General features: G+C 46.7%; 1 protein-coding gene across 2 annotated transcripts in view; it reads right to left on the bottom strand.

Annotated features, from left to right (window-relative positions):
- CLPB (ClpB family mitochondrial disaggregase) overlaps positions 1–14546 on the bottom strand; it is a 136379-nt gene that overhangs the window by 27022 nt on the left and 94811 nt on the right. For both annotated transcript variants that reach the window (XM_019744405.3, XM_074335827.2), the window contains one exon: positions 11016–11113. In XM_019744405.3, coding sequence (XP_019599964.1) covers positions 11016–11113 — 98 coding nt within the window. The remainder of the gene's footprint in view (positions 1–11015; positions 11114–14546) is intronic.

The raw sequence follows: 14546 nt of genomic DNA, 5'->3' as shown, positions 1-14546 counted from the left end.
GAGTACTGTGGGACTATCTGGAGACCAGGGAGGAGGCGTTGAGTGCATGGGCCTCGTGAGAAAGCACTCGTGGAAGCTGTGGGATGAGGGAAGGAAGCAGGTCTTGGAGTGAAGTCTTCAGGAGGCTCCTTTCCCCTAAGACTCCCGCAACACTGACAGCTTTTTAGAAACGAGCTGCCAAGGTAAGGCCTTGTCACAAAAGTCATGGCTGCAGATTGCTCTTGCAAGCAGAGTGGATGAAAAATACCTGCTGCTTGGGCAGTGTTTTCCTGTTACGCTAGTGACCTTGACAGAAGTTAAAAAAAATAAATAGCAAACAATCCAATTTTGGTTGTTGCTATCAGTCTGTAACTGAAAGCTCCCATCAGTTCTGGGGTTTCATATAGAGCAATAATTCGGCGCCGATCCCAGCGGAGAGACGCTTGCCGGTTGGAATCCAGAGTGTCACTGTGCAGCTCCCTCAGGCACCACATACATCACCTGGCTCTGACGACTCCAGTCATATATCTGCCTCCTCCTCTTCCCTGCCCACCCAGCCCCTCAGCACTTGGGTCCACTGGGCTGGAAGGCTCGGATGGTGAGATGCACACAGACCGGCTGGTACAGCCCTGGCTATGAGCCTGGCTGGCTTGCAGTCAGGCCACGGAATAAGCCTGAAGCGATAGAAGCTGGCCTCTGAGGGTTTCTTGGGTCTATTTCCTCACTTCCCCTCAGTGATGGGTATTCCCGCCTCTGGGCCTTTTGCTTACACTGTTCTCTCACCACAAAAGTCTCCTCCATTCCCACCTACCTCTAAGTACCCGATGATCTCAGCTTCAGTACCAGATTGTCTAAGAAGCCTGTTGTAAGGCTTCGGGCCTGCCCCTGGTCCCGGGACCTCTGGAGCACTTATTTCACTGCCCGTTTATCTCTCCTTTGTCGACCATGAGGTTCTTAGTGACAAAGACCATGTTTTATTCATCTCTGTAGCTCTAGCACCTAGCACAGGGCCTGGCTCACAGAAGGAGTCAGTCAATACATGTTGCCAACTGAATGAGGTAACTACCGTTTGTAGACCAGCTGCTGTGCGCCAAGCACCATACTCAGCATATTATATAGTGTCATATTTAATTCTTACAGTTGTCCCCATCTGAAGTTTGGCTCCTCTTTAGGCTCCTAGTGGGGCAAATCATGAGACACAAAGAAGCTTTGCTCCAGACAGACCGGAATTCAAACCTTACCTCATCTACCTACTAGCTAGCTGACCTTGGGAAAGTTAATTCACCTCCCTAAATTTTAGTTTCCTCATCTCTAACATGGGGCCGGTACTCACACACACTTTGTAGGGTCCTTGTGGGATGCTGGTGAGGATTAAGTCAGATGACGTGTACAAAGCAGCTGGCAGTGTCTGGCACACACTGAATGTGTATATAGATGTGGTATGTGAGAGACCTGGGTGCGGAGCACAGTACCTGGCCCTTGGGAGGCCCTTGAGAAATGCTACTTCCTTTCTCCTTTGCTGCATTTTGCTAACTGATTATCTAACCCAGTGCCTTTTTTTGGTACTGGAACCTTCTTAACTAATTTAATCTGCATGGGGCTCCACAGATAAAAAGAGTTGCTCTGGCTTAAGCAGAAGCCAGGAACCAAGTCCACTTGGATGCCCCCACTGCTAGGAGTGGCCCCTGAGGCTCCTGCCCCTAGGAACCCGAGGTCCGCAGGGTACAGTGCCAACACCAAGAGGGTTCTGGGGACGCCTCTACTGTGGCCTATCTCTGCCTGTCAGTTTTCCTCACGTGGTAGAGAATTCCGCCTGTAGTTACTTTCCATCCATTGATCTATGGGGCCTCATAGAACATATGTTTTTCCTTTGCTGCAGGCCAAGCCTAACATGACTTTTTTTGCCACTTTGTTGATTTGGGGATGATCGCTTTGGCCTCCTTAAGTCTCCTCCAGGGAAACATTTCTATCTCCTGTAATTCTTCTTCAGTGTCATGCTTTTAGGTTGTCTTAGAGCTCCTGTTATTTTCTTGGGCAAGGGGAAAGGGTCCTTGACTTGTATGGGGGTAAACGTGGTGGAAAGATTACACCATGACCTGGCTGGTTTCTCAGGAACTTTCCAAATGGTCCTAAGAAAGATTCAACCTATGGCCTAAATCTGAGCACATCCCGATTTTCCACCAGCCGGGCCCCTACATATCTATTCAGAAAAACTTCTGAAAAGGTATCAGGATTTTGGATAAAAATGTACAGGATACGGGGATTAAACCAGGTAGAAGGTTACTGCTTGATTCTCTCTTCCTATGCTTAGCACAGACTTTGTACTTTAGAAAAAAAGAATGTGTTGAATGAATGACATTTTTAGGCATGAGCTATGAGCTCATGCTTGTGCAAAGCTAGCCAATGGAAGAACCTAGGGAAGGAAAATCCCTGGTCTGCATATATTCTTCTTGGGAAAGAGCAGACAGAAGAATGGGAGAAGGCCATTGGTAAAGGCTCCTCTGTGGGCGACTACTGTTTCCGGCTTTTTGAGGAGATGGGGAGGAAGGCTACAGGGATGAAGGTCAAGGCCGTGCTTTAAAAAGGTTCCACTATAGGAGAATATAGGCAGGTGACCCAGCCTGCAGCAGAGGGCACTGAGCTGAGAGGCACTTGGAAGAAGCCACCAGGAGAACAGGAGTGGGGAGCGACCATCTTAATAAAAGCCATATGCAATTAGCTTCAGAAGCCCTCACCTGCAGCCAGCAGCAACCAGCTCCCTATGCTGCATCTCAGCTGGATAATCATACACTGGTTTCTATCATTCTTGATTTAATATGGCACCCCTCCTGGCTGTGAGTGCATTTACAGGAAAGGGCTGGGAGGCTGAGGCAAAACCTAGTTGGGTTTGCTTGGAGGTGGGTGGCTGGGCTGAATGGCTCTGTGGGGGAGGGTTACAGGGAGAAAAGGTAGGCCAGGCACCCCTACTGTTAGCTATCTGTCACGCGGGGTGTCATGCGGGGTCTCAGCTTCTGCTCCCCACATAAGAACGCAGGACATGGTGAGGCCAAAAAGGACCACCCACGGAGCCATGGATAGGGGAGTCATACCACTATATTCTCGCTGGCAGCTGGGTTGGAAACACAGGAAACAGGATCCACACGATCTGCAACCTGCCATCCACTTCTCTCTGCCAACCAAACTCACTTGCTAGCTGCAATCCACCATGCTAACTGCAATCTGCACTTGCTAGCTCAGCCACCATCTTCTTGCTAGCCCCCATTTGCTGCTAGCGTAGCCACGGCAATTAGTGGCCAATGGCTCACTGGTTACAGCTGACGGCCAACTAGCCACAGCTGATGGCCATCCAATCACAGTTGATGGCCATTTACTACCCGAGTGAGCACCTTTCCACGTGAGGGCAAGAGCCTGGAAACTGCACTCCTGGCTCTGTCCCTACAGTAGCCCTCAGGGAACAGGTCTGATAAAGAACCTGGCAGCGTATTCACTGAAAGGGTGGCTGGAGTGGGGAGTGGTAGGCATACTGAGACCCTGGGAAAGAATTGGATAGTTATGGGGGAGGGAAGAGAAGAGGACCAAGCTGTAGTTTGCCTCTCATGGGAGTTCAGGGCCACAGAGCCCACTGGCTGCTCACAGACAGACTCAGATATGCCTCATCCTCCTGACTCCCTGACTCCAACCCCAACTCACATCATAGTCATGGCTTCTACCTGCTCTGAAGCTGGGGATGTCAGAGAGGGCTAGGTGGTGAGGTCAACAAAGGGAGCCAGGGGGCAACAGATGAGTGATGGAAAGAACCTTGAGTGGGGGCGACTGATGACAAAGGGAGCCCAGAGGATTCAACAAAGGAGCCAAGGGATGCAGACCAGATCGGAGAGGAGACGGGGCGTGGGGGTGTGTGTGAGAGAAGCACCCTAGGGACGTGACAGTCTCTTGAACGAGCTCATACAGTACGCATTCCTGTAGAGGAAGGCTGGGCACAGAGCAGGCATCAGTCCCATCAGACTTGGTGACCACTATGTTAGCATCCAAGATTCCATTCTCCTCTCTTCCAGACCATTCTCCCTCTGCCGCCAGAGCAGTATTTTTAACAAATAATTCGGATCATGTCACTACTTTGGAAATAGCTGGGTTGACTGGGGAGAGAAGGGTAAGAGGGACAAGCAGTGGCTGAAATGAGCAAATGAATTGTGTTCTTCTCAGTGCATCATATCAGGAGGCACGTGATGCTGCGGTATCCTGTAACTGGTGCCGTTAACTTTGATCACCCGGTTAAGGTGCTGTGTGCCAGCTTTCTCCACTATTATTTTCCCCTTTGTAATGAGTAAGTATCTTGTGGAGTGAGCCTCTGAGTCTATGTAAATGTCCTGTTACTCCTCAAACTTCCATTCACTAGTTTCATCATCCATTGATGAGTCTTGCCTGATTTGGGATCAGCTGCTCTAATCCTCACAGCCCTGTGAAGCTCAGAGTAACTCTTCCCGCACTGTACACACATAAAGTAAATTAAAGCACAGTTCCACCGGTAGCAAGTAATAAAGATAGAACACTAGCCCTTGTCGTCTGATTCCAGCACCTGCACTTTCCACCTTGGAGATAAGAAAAGACGTGCTCCCTGCCTTCGGGGAGTTCTGAGTCTGTTTAGGGAGATGAGACTTAAAACACAAATTTCATATCTCTACTTTTATAGCACAGGGCCACCTAATGAATTTATTGAAAATAAACACCAGAGGGTGTTCTTGCCAGAAATACATAATCTGAGCTGAATTATAAGGAAACATTCGATAAACCCAAAGTGCGGGACAGTTTATAAATAACCAGTTTGTACTCAATTAGAATGTCAAGGTTATGAAAGACTGAGGAACTGTTACAGATTACAGGAGACTAAAGAGACATGACAACTGAATCCAACTTGGGATCTAGAATTTTCTTTTCTTGTAAACAGATTTACTGGGATAACTGGTAAAATCTGAATAACATCTGTAGATTAGTTAGTATAATATTAATGCTCTGATTTCGAGGATTGTACTGAGATTTTATAAGAAAATGTTCTTGTGGGCTGGCCCGGTGGCTCAGGCGGTTAGAGCTCCGTGCTCCTAACTGCGAAGGCTGCCAGTTCGATTCCCACATGGGCCAGTAGGCTCTCAACCACAAGGTTGCCAGTTCAATTCCTCAACTCCCACAAGGGATGGTGGGCATCGCCCCCTGCAACTAAGATTGAACATGGCATCTTGAGCTGAGCTGCTGATGAGCTCCCAGATGGCTCAGTTGGTTGGAGTGCGTCCTCTCAACCACAAGGTTGCAGGTTCGACTCCCGCAAGGGATGGTGGGCTGCGCCTCCTGGAACCAGCAACGGCAACTGGACCTGGAGCTGAGCTGCGCCCTCCACAACTAAGACTGAAAGGACAACAACTTGAAGCTGAATCGCACCCTCCACAGCTAAGATTGAAAGGACAACAACTTGACTTGGAAAAGAAGTCCTGGAAGTACACACTGGTCCCCCATAAAGTCCTGCTTCCCTCCCCCAATAAAATCTTTAAAAAAAAAAAAGAAAATGTTCTTGTGTTTTAGGAAATTCATACAAGTATTTAGGGGTAAAAGGGCACCATGTATATAACTTACTCTTAAATGATTCAGGAAAAGTATATCTCTCTATATATATTATTCATGCATATATAAGTAATAAAGCAAGTGTGATCTGGGTGAAGGGGTCATAGGAATTTAATGTACCATTTTTGAAAATTGTAACAGCTATATAAGACGTCAGAGGAGTGTAAATGTCTATTACATTGTTTTGTACACCTGAAACTAATTAAAAAAAAAAAAAGAAAATTATGTAAAAATAAAAGTAAAATGATGTTTACACTTGGGGGACGGAGAGTGACCGGAAGGGAGTATGGGGTGGGCCTATGAGTGAGTGCTTATAATTGTCTATTTTGTGATCAGGTGAGTTTAGTTTGTGAAAATACAGTGAGCTGTATATACTTATGATATGTGCTCCTTATACAAGTATATTTCAATAAAAAGTTTTTAAGAAGTTAAAAACAAGGAAAAGAGCAAGCGAAAGCACAGAGCGCTGTGTCTGGCCTATAATAACCCTGTAATGAAGGTCAGACGGTGTTGCCATCCCCACAGGGACAAGCACAGCGCCAGGAACACAGCTCACTCGAAATGAGATGAGCAGCAGGAAACAGGCTGGGCGAGGCAGAGAAGGGGTTCCTCCTTAACCTAAGCCGGGAGGAACACAACCCTCTTATCCTCCCGTACCTCACCCCTTCCCTCCTGGAAAGACTCCCTCAACTCTGATGGGAGCACCCAGCTCACAGCCTTGAACGCAGGCCCAGGGGAGTACTGCATCCCCAGCTACCCCTGAAGCAAATGAAAAAATACAGAGATAGGAAATGTGCTTGTGATTCTGTCACTGGGATATGCAAATAAAATATATATGATAGGTCTATCTGCCTAATATTCCTGCCAATTCATTCTCTGGGTGTGATTAAAATGAGCAATAAATTCCTGGTGAGTCTCGGTGGAGAGAGGATCTGGGAGTAGAGACGCGGGCTGGCACCAGCACGTCCCCCTCAGCTGAATATTCATCATGGAATAGCTCCCCATATTTTTGTTTTATCTGCCATCATGTGCACAGAGATATATTTCTACCTCTCCTTCGTCTCTTAGTTAAGACATGAAAATGGTATAAGCTTTAAGTATTAAACTCTCCAGCTAGTGAAATCCTTCAAAGTGAGATCACAGGCTACCTTCTCTACGAAGCCTGCCCTGCTCATTCTGCCTGGAGAAGATCCACGCTTTTGTGGAGCCCCCACAAACTCTGTGTGGACCCCTCCTAAGGCACAAGTCAGTCTGTGGGTATCGTAACTAGGAGCGCCTGGCCCTCTCCATCCTCCTCTCCAAGACCGCCAACTCAGGGACAGTGGCTGGGCTTCATCTACCTCTCGACCTTCTCAGGGGCCCCAAGGAGGCTTCCGCATACAGAAAATGCTGAGAGAACTGGGCAAACCAGCAGTAAGGAGAAACTCACTTAGGCCACTTAAGGTGACAGATTCTTAGATAAGCCACACATCTGAAAAGGCAGAATGAAATTAAAAATTAGCTTATGGATCATTTTAAAAAAGGAAAATCATCAAGAAATATTAAGAGAAAAAAAAGCAGATTCCAAATATGACAAGGATCACAACTCAAACAGCTCAGAGCCAAGAAGTAAATATAAACGTCTGACAGGCAAGCACATAATACAGTAGGGAACGGGAGGGCCTGTGGCTCAAGTGTCCACACTTCAACCTCTAAGGCATTACGTTCACATTAAAAAAATTCTGGGTTGGCAAAATAAAAAAGGCTGCCAGTTTGAGATACCGGGCACATGTAGCGAGCTATTTCCACAGTTAAAAAAAAGGCCATCTATATAAATACATATATGTATGTCCAGAAAAGGTAAATATAGTATCATAAGAGGAGATCTCTGATTCATATCTCAATAGTTACTTATATTTGATTTTCTATCAGTCACCTGCTTTCTTTCTTTCAGCTTTAGTTTTCCCATCTGTAAAATGGTAATAAGAGCGGCTTCATAGATTTGTTACAGAATTTAAAATATACATATATATTAGAGCACCTAGCATAGTGACTACATACATTAAATAAACAGTACCTACTCTAATTACAAGTAATTAAAAATCTTAATAGTTGTTATATATAGGTAGTAGGGCTAGAATGCTTTTAATTGAGATTCAGCTCAGTTGAAGTCTCTTCCAGGAAGCCTTCCTTGATCTCCCAGGCAGGATTAGAAGGCATTTCTAGGTTGTCGCAGTCCCTGGGCTTCGCTGAGACTGATGACTCAGTGGTGTCACAGTTCACTTGCCTGTCTCCTTGTCAGACTGTGAGCTCCTTGAGTGTTTCACCATCTGTCTTCCCACATAGCCCAGAACCTGGCATACAGATATCATTCAGAAATATGTCCTGGGTTATTTAATTCTCCTCATTTTACTTTCCAAATTTTCTATAATGGGACAGATGAGCACATACTTGACTACAGAGTGGTAGGTGATGGTGGAAGAGGCTGAGCTGGGTGGGGAGAGATGCTGGATGGATAGGAATAAGATAAGGTCAGAGTGGTGGTAACCCATGTCTAGACAAAGAGATGAGGTCTCAGACTGGAGCCATAGCACCCTCCAGGCCTGAGTCATTACGTTACAGACACAAGGCCTGAACTCAGGAGTAGCTGCTGCTTACTTACTGGCAGAGGGAGACAGAAACCAGGTCTAAAGCAGTGTTCTTCCCTGGAAACTCTGCCTCACAATTTTGAAGACATAGTTTTTGTAGCTTGGGGTGAAACAAGGAGAACAGAAAGAATGGGTGACCACACAGGTGCTAACCAACGGAAAGAAAGACAATGCTGCTGACATCTAGGGCGAGCTGAGGGGCAGTTCACCTGGGCAGAATCTGATGGGATGGCAGAGCAATCAGGTGGAGATGCTCACTGGACAGCTAGACGTACCAGCAGGAAGTCCAGACTGCACGCAGGGATCAAGTGTAGAGAGGCGATGACCGAGAAACAGTCTTCCAATTCAGAGGCTACAGAAGCCCTGGGCTGCTCTAAGTGGTCCTCTAGTCTGTACCGGCAGCCCCTTGCACCGTGCGACAGCTCTGTTAGAGAGTTCCTCCTTGCAGCTGCCACCCACTGAGCTTGGCTGTGTCCCAGCTTTGCCACTGAGTGAATCTCCTCCCCTCCCACTCACAGCCATTCCTATACCTACATGTACTATCTCCTCTCTGGGCCAGATGCCCCTATTGCCTTTAGCCTTTTCTCAGGGCACAGTTCCTCTTGCCCCCTTGCTGCCCTCATCTGCACAGATTCTAAGAACATTGCCCTCTGTGGCCCAGAAGGGTCTGACTGGCACAGAGGAACGCAACTACCATTTCTTCACTTGGGACCCAAGCCTTGTACTAATGCGGCCAACATCAAGCCATTTCTTGGGCAGCCAAATTTTGTGAAGTGTCCTTTAGCAGGCCTAACCCCTCCATCTATGCTGGCACGAAGACGCCTGTTCTCTTGCTTTATGTGACCAAGCCAGCGCCTGCCCTATGTCGCATCCCCTGACATACCATGGGTACGCTTGGCCAAGTGCAGCACTTGCTCTCAGGGGACAGTAATTAGGCCTGAAAGGGTACATGATGACTGGGGTGCAGTCCCCTAGCTTATCTGAAACATCCTTAAGGCACCTGGGGAAGCGGACCTGACTTCCAGGGTGGCTCCTAGGGGTAGGAAATCTGAACAAAGGGAGGGAAGAGCTTGCTGTCTGGAATTTTTGCTCTTCCTGGTCCTAAGCACCCCTCGGAATGTGCTGTGAAAGCCAGTTCCCCCGCAAGATAGTTACTAAGGATCACAAGGAGACAAACTGGTTAATGCTGGATATCAAATATTTCCAGTTCTCTCCCTTCTAGACACATGGTAGGATCACTCTTCTTGGTCTCTTTGTGACTGGGCGGGAACATGGATTACTATGTCCAGTGAATTGTGAGTGGAAGTAGGGGGTCCTACTTCCAGGTTGAGCATTTAACTGCAGATGCAAGATCTTCTAGAACATTCTTTTCCCTCTGGCAAGGAGGGAAACATTCCAGAGGGTGGCTGGTCTGCCACTTGGGTCCCTGGGTGCCCATAATGAGCAGAGACCCTCCTGTTGGCCCACAATGGACATGCAGCATGAGACAAAAATAAATCTTTGTTGTTTTAAATAACTGAAATTTGGGATCATTACAGCAGCACAATCTAGTTTATCCCGACTGATACACAGCAATCAGATAGTGAATGGAACCTTTGAAACCATTTAGTCCAATGTTTTCATTTCACAAAGGTAAACTGAGCTTCAATGAGGGAAAGTGCTAGCCCAAGGTCACCTAGTCAGTGAGGGGTGGAGCTGGGATAATAACCCACATCCTGTCTGTCTCGGTCCAGTGACCTAACTGCTCTAACTTAAGACAGAATATTTGCCACTAGGTGGGACCTGCTACACTGAATCATCTCAGGGCACTTTAGCCAACTTGCCAACAGGAGACTCCATGATGTTAGAAAGAGCATAAGAGAGTCAGAAACCAGGTGTTCCAGTTCCAGTCCTGCCACTGAATCGACTTTGTTCAAGTCTATTAATTTCAGTTTTGACGCTAATTTACTCCGGGACCAAAAGCAAGCCACATCATATCCCTGGGCTCCAGTTTCCCCTGAAGTAAAACTAATCATCTGATTTAGGGTTCAGAGATTTAAAATATTTGCCCCACAGCAGAGCCTCCCTGGAGGCTGCCCAGGAGGGAAGGGATAGGTCAGGGAAGGAATGGTCCACCTCTCCTTCAACAGAACAGCTCTATTTTCCTCTGACTTATTTGTTTAGGCTTTGGTAAGATTTCCCATCACTGGACTTGATGATTTCTGAGGTCCCTGTCAGCTCTGAGAGTTGTGATTCTAATTCTTGAATTCTGCCAAATAGTTCCTGAGTTTCAGCTGGGTGGCTGGGAGAAGCAGAAGGCAGCCCTGGTTTTAGGGAGTTCAAAAGTATGGCTGAGAAGATTCAATTAAGATGGCGATTTTTTTGCTCAGACTTTATGCCAGGTTCTCTGGAGTGTGTGTGGAGAGGAGGGGTCAGGAAATGGTTCTAGAGGAGTGATTATAGGAAAGGGTGCTTGATGAAGCAATAGAATGCACGAGGTCTGGGGAAATAGCACTTGGGCTAAAGATTTTGTCTCACTAGCCCACCTCCTACGAAAAGGAGCTGGAAGGTACATCTCCTCAAAAACTGAATTTGAAGGTGAATCCTCATAAGCCTGAAGTGGCCCAGGCCTCTTCCTGGTCATGAGAGGGACATCTTTCTATTCTTGATGAGACTGGGGTGGGGGCAGATTTGTATTTAAACAGACAATAATCTCCAAGGAAAAGCGGCCTTTGGTGTGGAGCCTGATGTAATTTAACGAGTGAAAGGTTAAATGCGTCATGGAGGGTCCACCGGCCGCCTCCTTTGTCTGAGACTTACCTTGGCCTCAGAAGTCCTCAGAAGCTTCATCACTTCCCCTTCTCTGGCGTAATCCAAGGGTGTGTGTCCCATTTCATTCCTCTGTAGGGGATTGGCTCCTGGCAGGAGGAGGACAAGAGAAGTTGTCAGAGGCTCTGTGAGCAATCAGTGGGACCTTCGCCTTCCCTCAGAGATGACTTGGGCACTGATTTTAGTGTTAGGAATGCTCTTAGAAATACGGAGCCACAAAAGCCTAAGAGATTGTAGAATGGTGGGAGAAACATGCCAAGCTACTCTGAGAGGAGTGTTCTTACTCTTAGTCCTCTCTGACACCAAGGTCAGAGCATTGGGGATCCCACATGTGCAGAAACGCACTACTCATACTACTACATACACACAGATGTCACACACACACAGATATGCTACCAAAACACAGAGCTGAACATGCTAACAAATATACCAAACACACAGATTAGTATACCCCAACACCAATGCATTAGTCATTAAAATACTCTTATTAATAAACTCATTTGCGTAAGATGAATATTCATTAATAAAAATCATAGAAGGGCTCCTTTCTAAAGCACAGAATATCCCAAACAACAATGAAAAGGACCCCCTTTCTGCTCTCTGCCACTCCCCCCCCCCTTTAATGCTCTTTCTCCTCTGGCATCTCCTGCCTGCCAGAGTCAGCTGAGTGCTCTGGAAGGGTGTGGCCCTCCCCAGCTACCCAGCTGTGCCAGCCAGCCCCACAGCTGGGTGCTCTTACCAATGCTAGCTGTGGGTAAGTGTGTGTGTATGGGCAGGCTTTCCTCCTATCATTATTTCCTGTGATTTGAGGGCAAAAAAATTTAAGTATGACAAAAAGAAAGGGCCTGCCGGGGACCATGAATCTCCCTTCTCTCTGTTAAGTACCGGCAGCCCATGAGCCTGTATAAAGTGGTTACTGTGTGCAAAGGCTGGCAGTCATGGAGGGAAGGCCACTCTGACCCCCATGATGTCAGACTCTCCTTTCCAAAGCTCAGGTCTGAGCACCTCATGCTCCTCTTCAAAAACTGTCCATTCCATTCAACTTAGCAAAGCTTGAATGAGTGGGGCTTGGGGACACAGACAAATCAGATCTGGCCCTGCTCCAAAGGCACTGCTCTCAAGGTAGGAAGAGAAACACATAAGAAATCTGTGCCTTGAACATAGCAGATGCTCAACTATGTGTTAAATGGAACATTCCTTGCTCTTTCTTGCTAGGTAAGTGTTGTGTAGAAGTAAAGAACGGTTGAGACGCAGTCCCTGCCATAGGATGTAATGTTCTGGCTGGGGACATGAAATACACGGGCAAGTCTCCATCAGTGCGGGGCCTGGGGGAGGTGGCGGTGTGGTGTGTGTGTGTCCAGTCATCGCCTGTTGATGGACAGTAAAAATCAGCATTTCTCAATCCCAGACGTGGGAACATGTATGTCATGATATAAAACCATTCCTATGGAAGCTCTCTGCTTCTTAAAGCCCTAGAAGCTTATCAACAGCAAACATTTATTAAGCACTTACATGTGGCTGTCGGCCTAGGCTGCAGGAAGAGGTGGGAGGAGGAGGGGAAGGGGGCAGAGGGCAGGAAGTATGATCCAGGCCAAGGAGACTCAGAAGCAATAAGAAAAAATTAACACTTTTATATACAATCCTATTTTCTAATAGGAATTTGTCATAAAATATTAAGACATATAATTTTTAATTGAGATATAATCCACATGCCTTTTAAAGTACACAGTTTAGTGATTTTAAATATATTTACAAGGTCATACAATCATCACCACTATATAATTCCAGAAAATTTCCATCATCTCAAAAAGAAACCCCATAACCATTATCAGAGACTACCCATTCCCCGTCCCCCCCCAACCCCAGCAACCACTGTCTACTATCTGTCTCTATAGATATGCCTGTACTTTACATCTCATATAAATGGTAACACACAATATGTGGGTCTCTTGTGTCTGGCTTCTTTCATTTAGCATAATGTTTTCAAGATTCATCCATGTTGTAGCATGTGTTGTTCATGCTATAACATGAATGTAGCATGTACTTCATTCCTTTTTATGGCTGAATAATATTCCGCTGTGTGGATGGACCACATTTTGTTGATCCATTCATCAGCTGATGGACATTTGGGTTGTTTCCCCCTTTGGCCTTTATGAATCATGCGGCTATGAACATCTGTGTACAAGTCTTTATGTGGAAGTAGGATTTCATGTCTCTTGGATATAGATCTAGAAATGGTGATAATAATAGCTGCTGGTGTTTACTAAGCACTTACTATACGCCAGGCTCTGTGCTCTGTACTTCATGTACATGATTATATCATTTAATCCTTACAACCATCCTGAAGGGTAGGAATTAAAATTCCCATGCTACAGACATGGAAACTGGGCTCAGAGAAGTGAAATAATTAACCTAAGGTCACAAAGCTGGTTATTTCCTTGGACCAGGAGTCAAAACCATCCAGGTTTTCTTAACTCCAATTCTCCCTACGCCCAACAGGGTGGCCATGACATTCTCCTGGTGAAAAACCCTCCAGTGGCTTTTCACTGCTTACAGGATAAAGTACAACCTCCCTCGTAAGCAGGGAGTCTATGTTCTTCCTAACTAGCAGGCAGGTCCTCAGAGGCTCAGCTGGAGCCTCATTCTTTCTTTCAATTCTGTTGGTCCTTACTGGGCACTTTGTATGTGCAGGGCCCTGTAAGCAGGGTGATGGGGGACAGGCGAAGTCAAAGAATAGTTTTCTTTTTTTGTATTTCTTGACTACTCTGTTGCAACTGATACCTCGGCCATTTTTCTCCTTTGAGCTCTATAAAACCACTTTTTCAGGTTTTCCTCACACCCCTGTGACTGTTCCTTCTCTGTCTCTTCTTCGGGCTCCTCGTCCTGTCTTTAAGATTTTAAGCACTTTTAAGATTAAGTGCTACCTAGAGTTCGAGTCTAGGCACAATTGTAGCTCTTCAGAAGCTAATAGGGATGAGAGATGACCTCAGGCTGAGTGTGATCAGTGTCTGAAGGAGTGGCAGACAGTAGTGTCGGGCTCAGGAATGAACACAGTGCCAGGGGCTTGTTCACCTGGCCCGGCCTTCCCAGACCACCCCTGTTCTCTCTGGTGCTCAGCACTGAGGGGCGGAGGGTTGAGGGCCAGTGGCAGACAGCATCCTCCCCTCTCCCCAGAGCTCCTGGACCACAGCTAGGGCAGAAAGGGAACTATAATTAAGCCTCTCCTTTCTTTGGCAGCCTCAAGGGGAGCTCTGTCACTAGATACGGGCCGGAACACAGGTGATCAGGGAGAGACCTCTAGAAGGGAAAGAAGAGCAAAGAGAAGAGAAATAGATAAGGAAGAGAGAGGAAAATGGGGGAGAGAAAGGGAGGGGGGAGGGGGAAGAGAAGGTGAGTGAGGAAGACAGTGGGAGAACTGAGGATGAGATTAACCGCTTCAAACAAGTGCTGTCAGTGATCTATATTTGCTTACAGAATGAAAAATGTGTGCCATAAACATTGGCCACTGAGTAATTTCTAGTA

Source organism: Rhinolophus sinicus, chromosome 14, assembly GCF_057876585.1.
Source record: "Rhinolophus sinicus isolate RSI-liver-muscle chromosome 14, RSI-T2T, whole genome shotgun sequence".
NCBI classification, from domain to species: Eukaryota; Metazoa; Chordata; class Mammalia; order Chiroptera; family Rhinolophidae; genus Rhinolophus; species Rhinolophus sinicus.
Note: the sequence above shows the minus strand (reverse complement) of the source record. Positions and strands in the feature narration are given on the sequence as shown.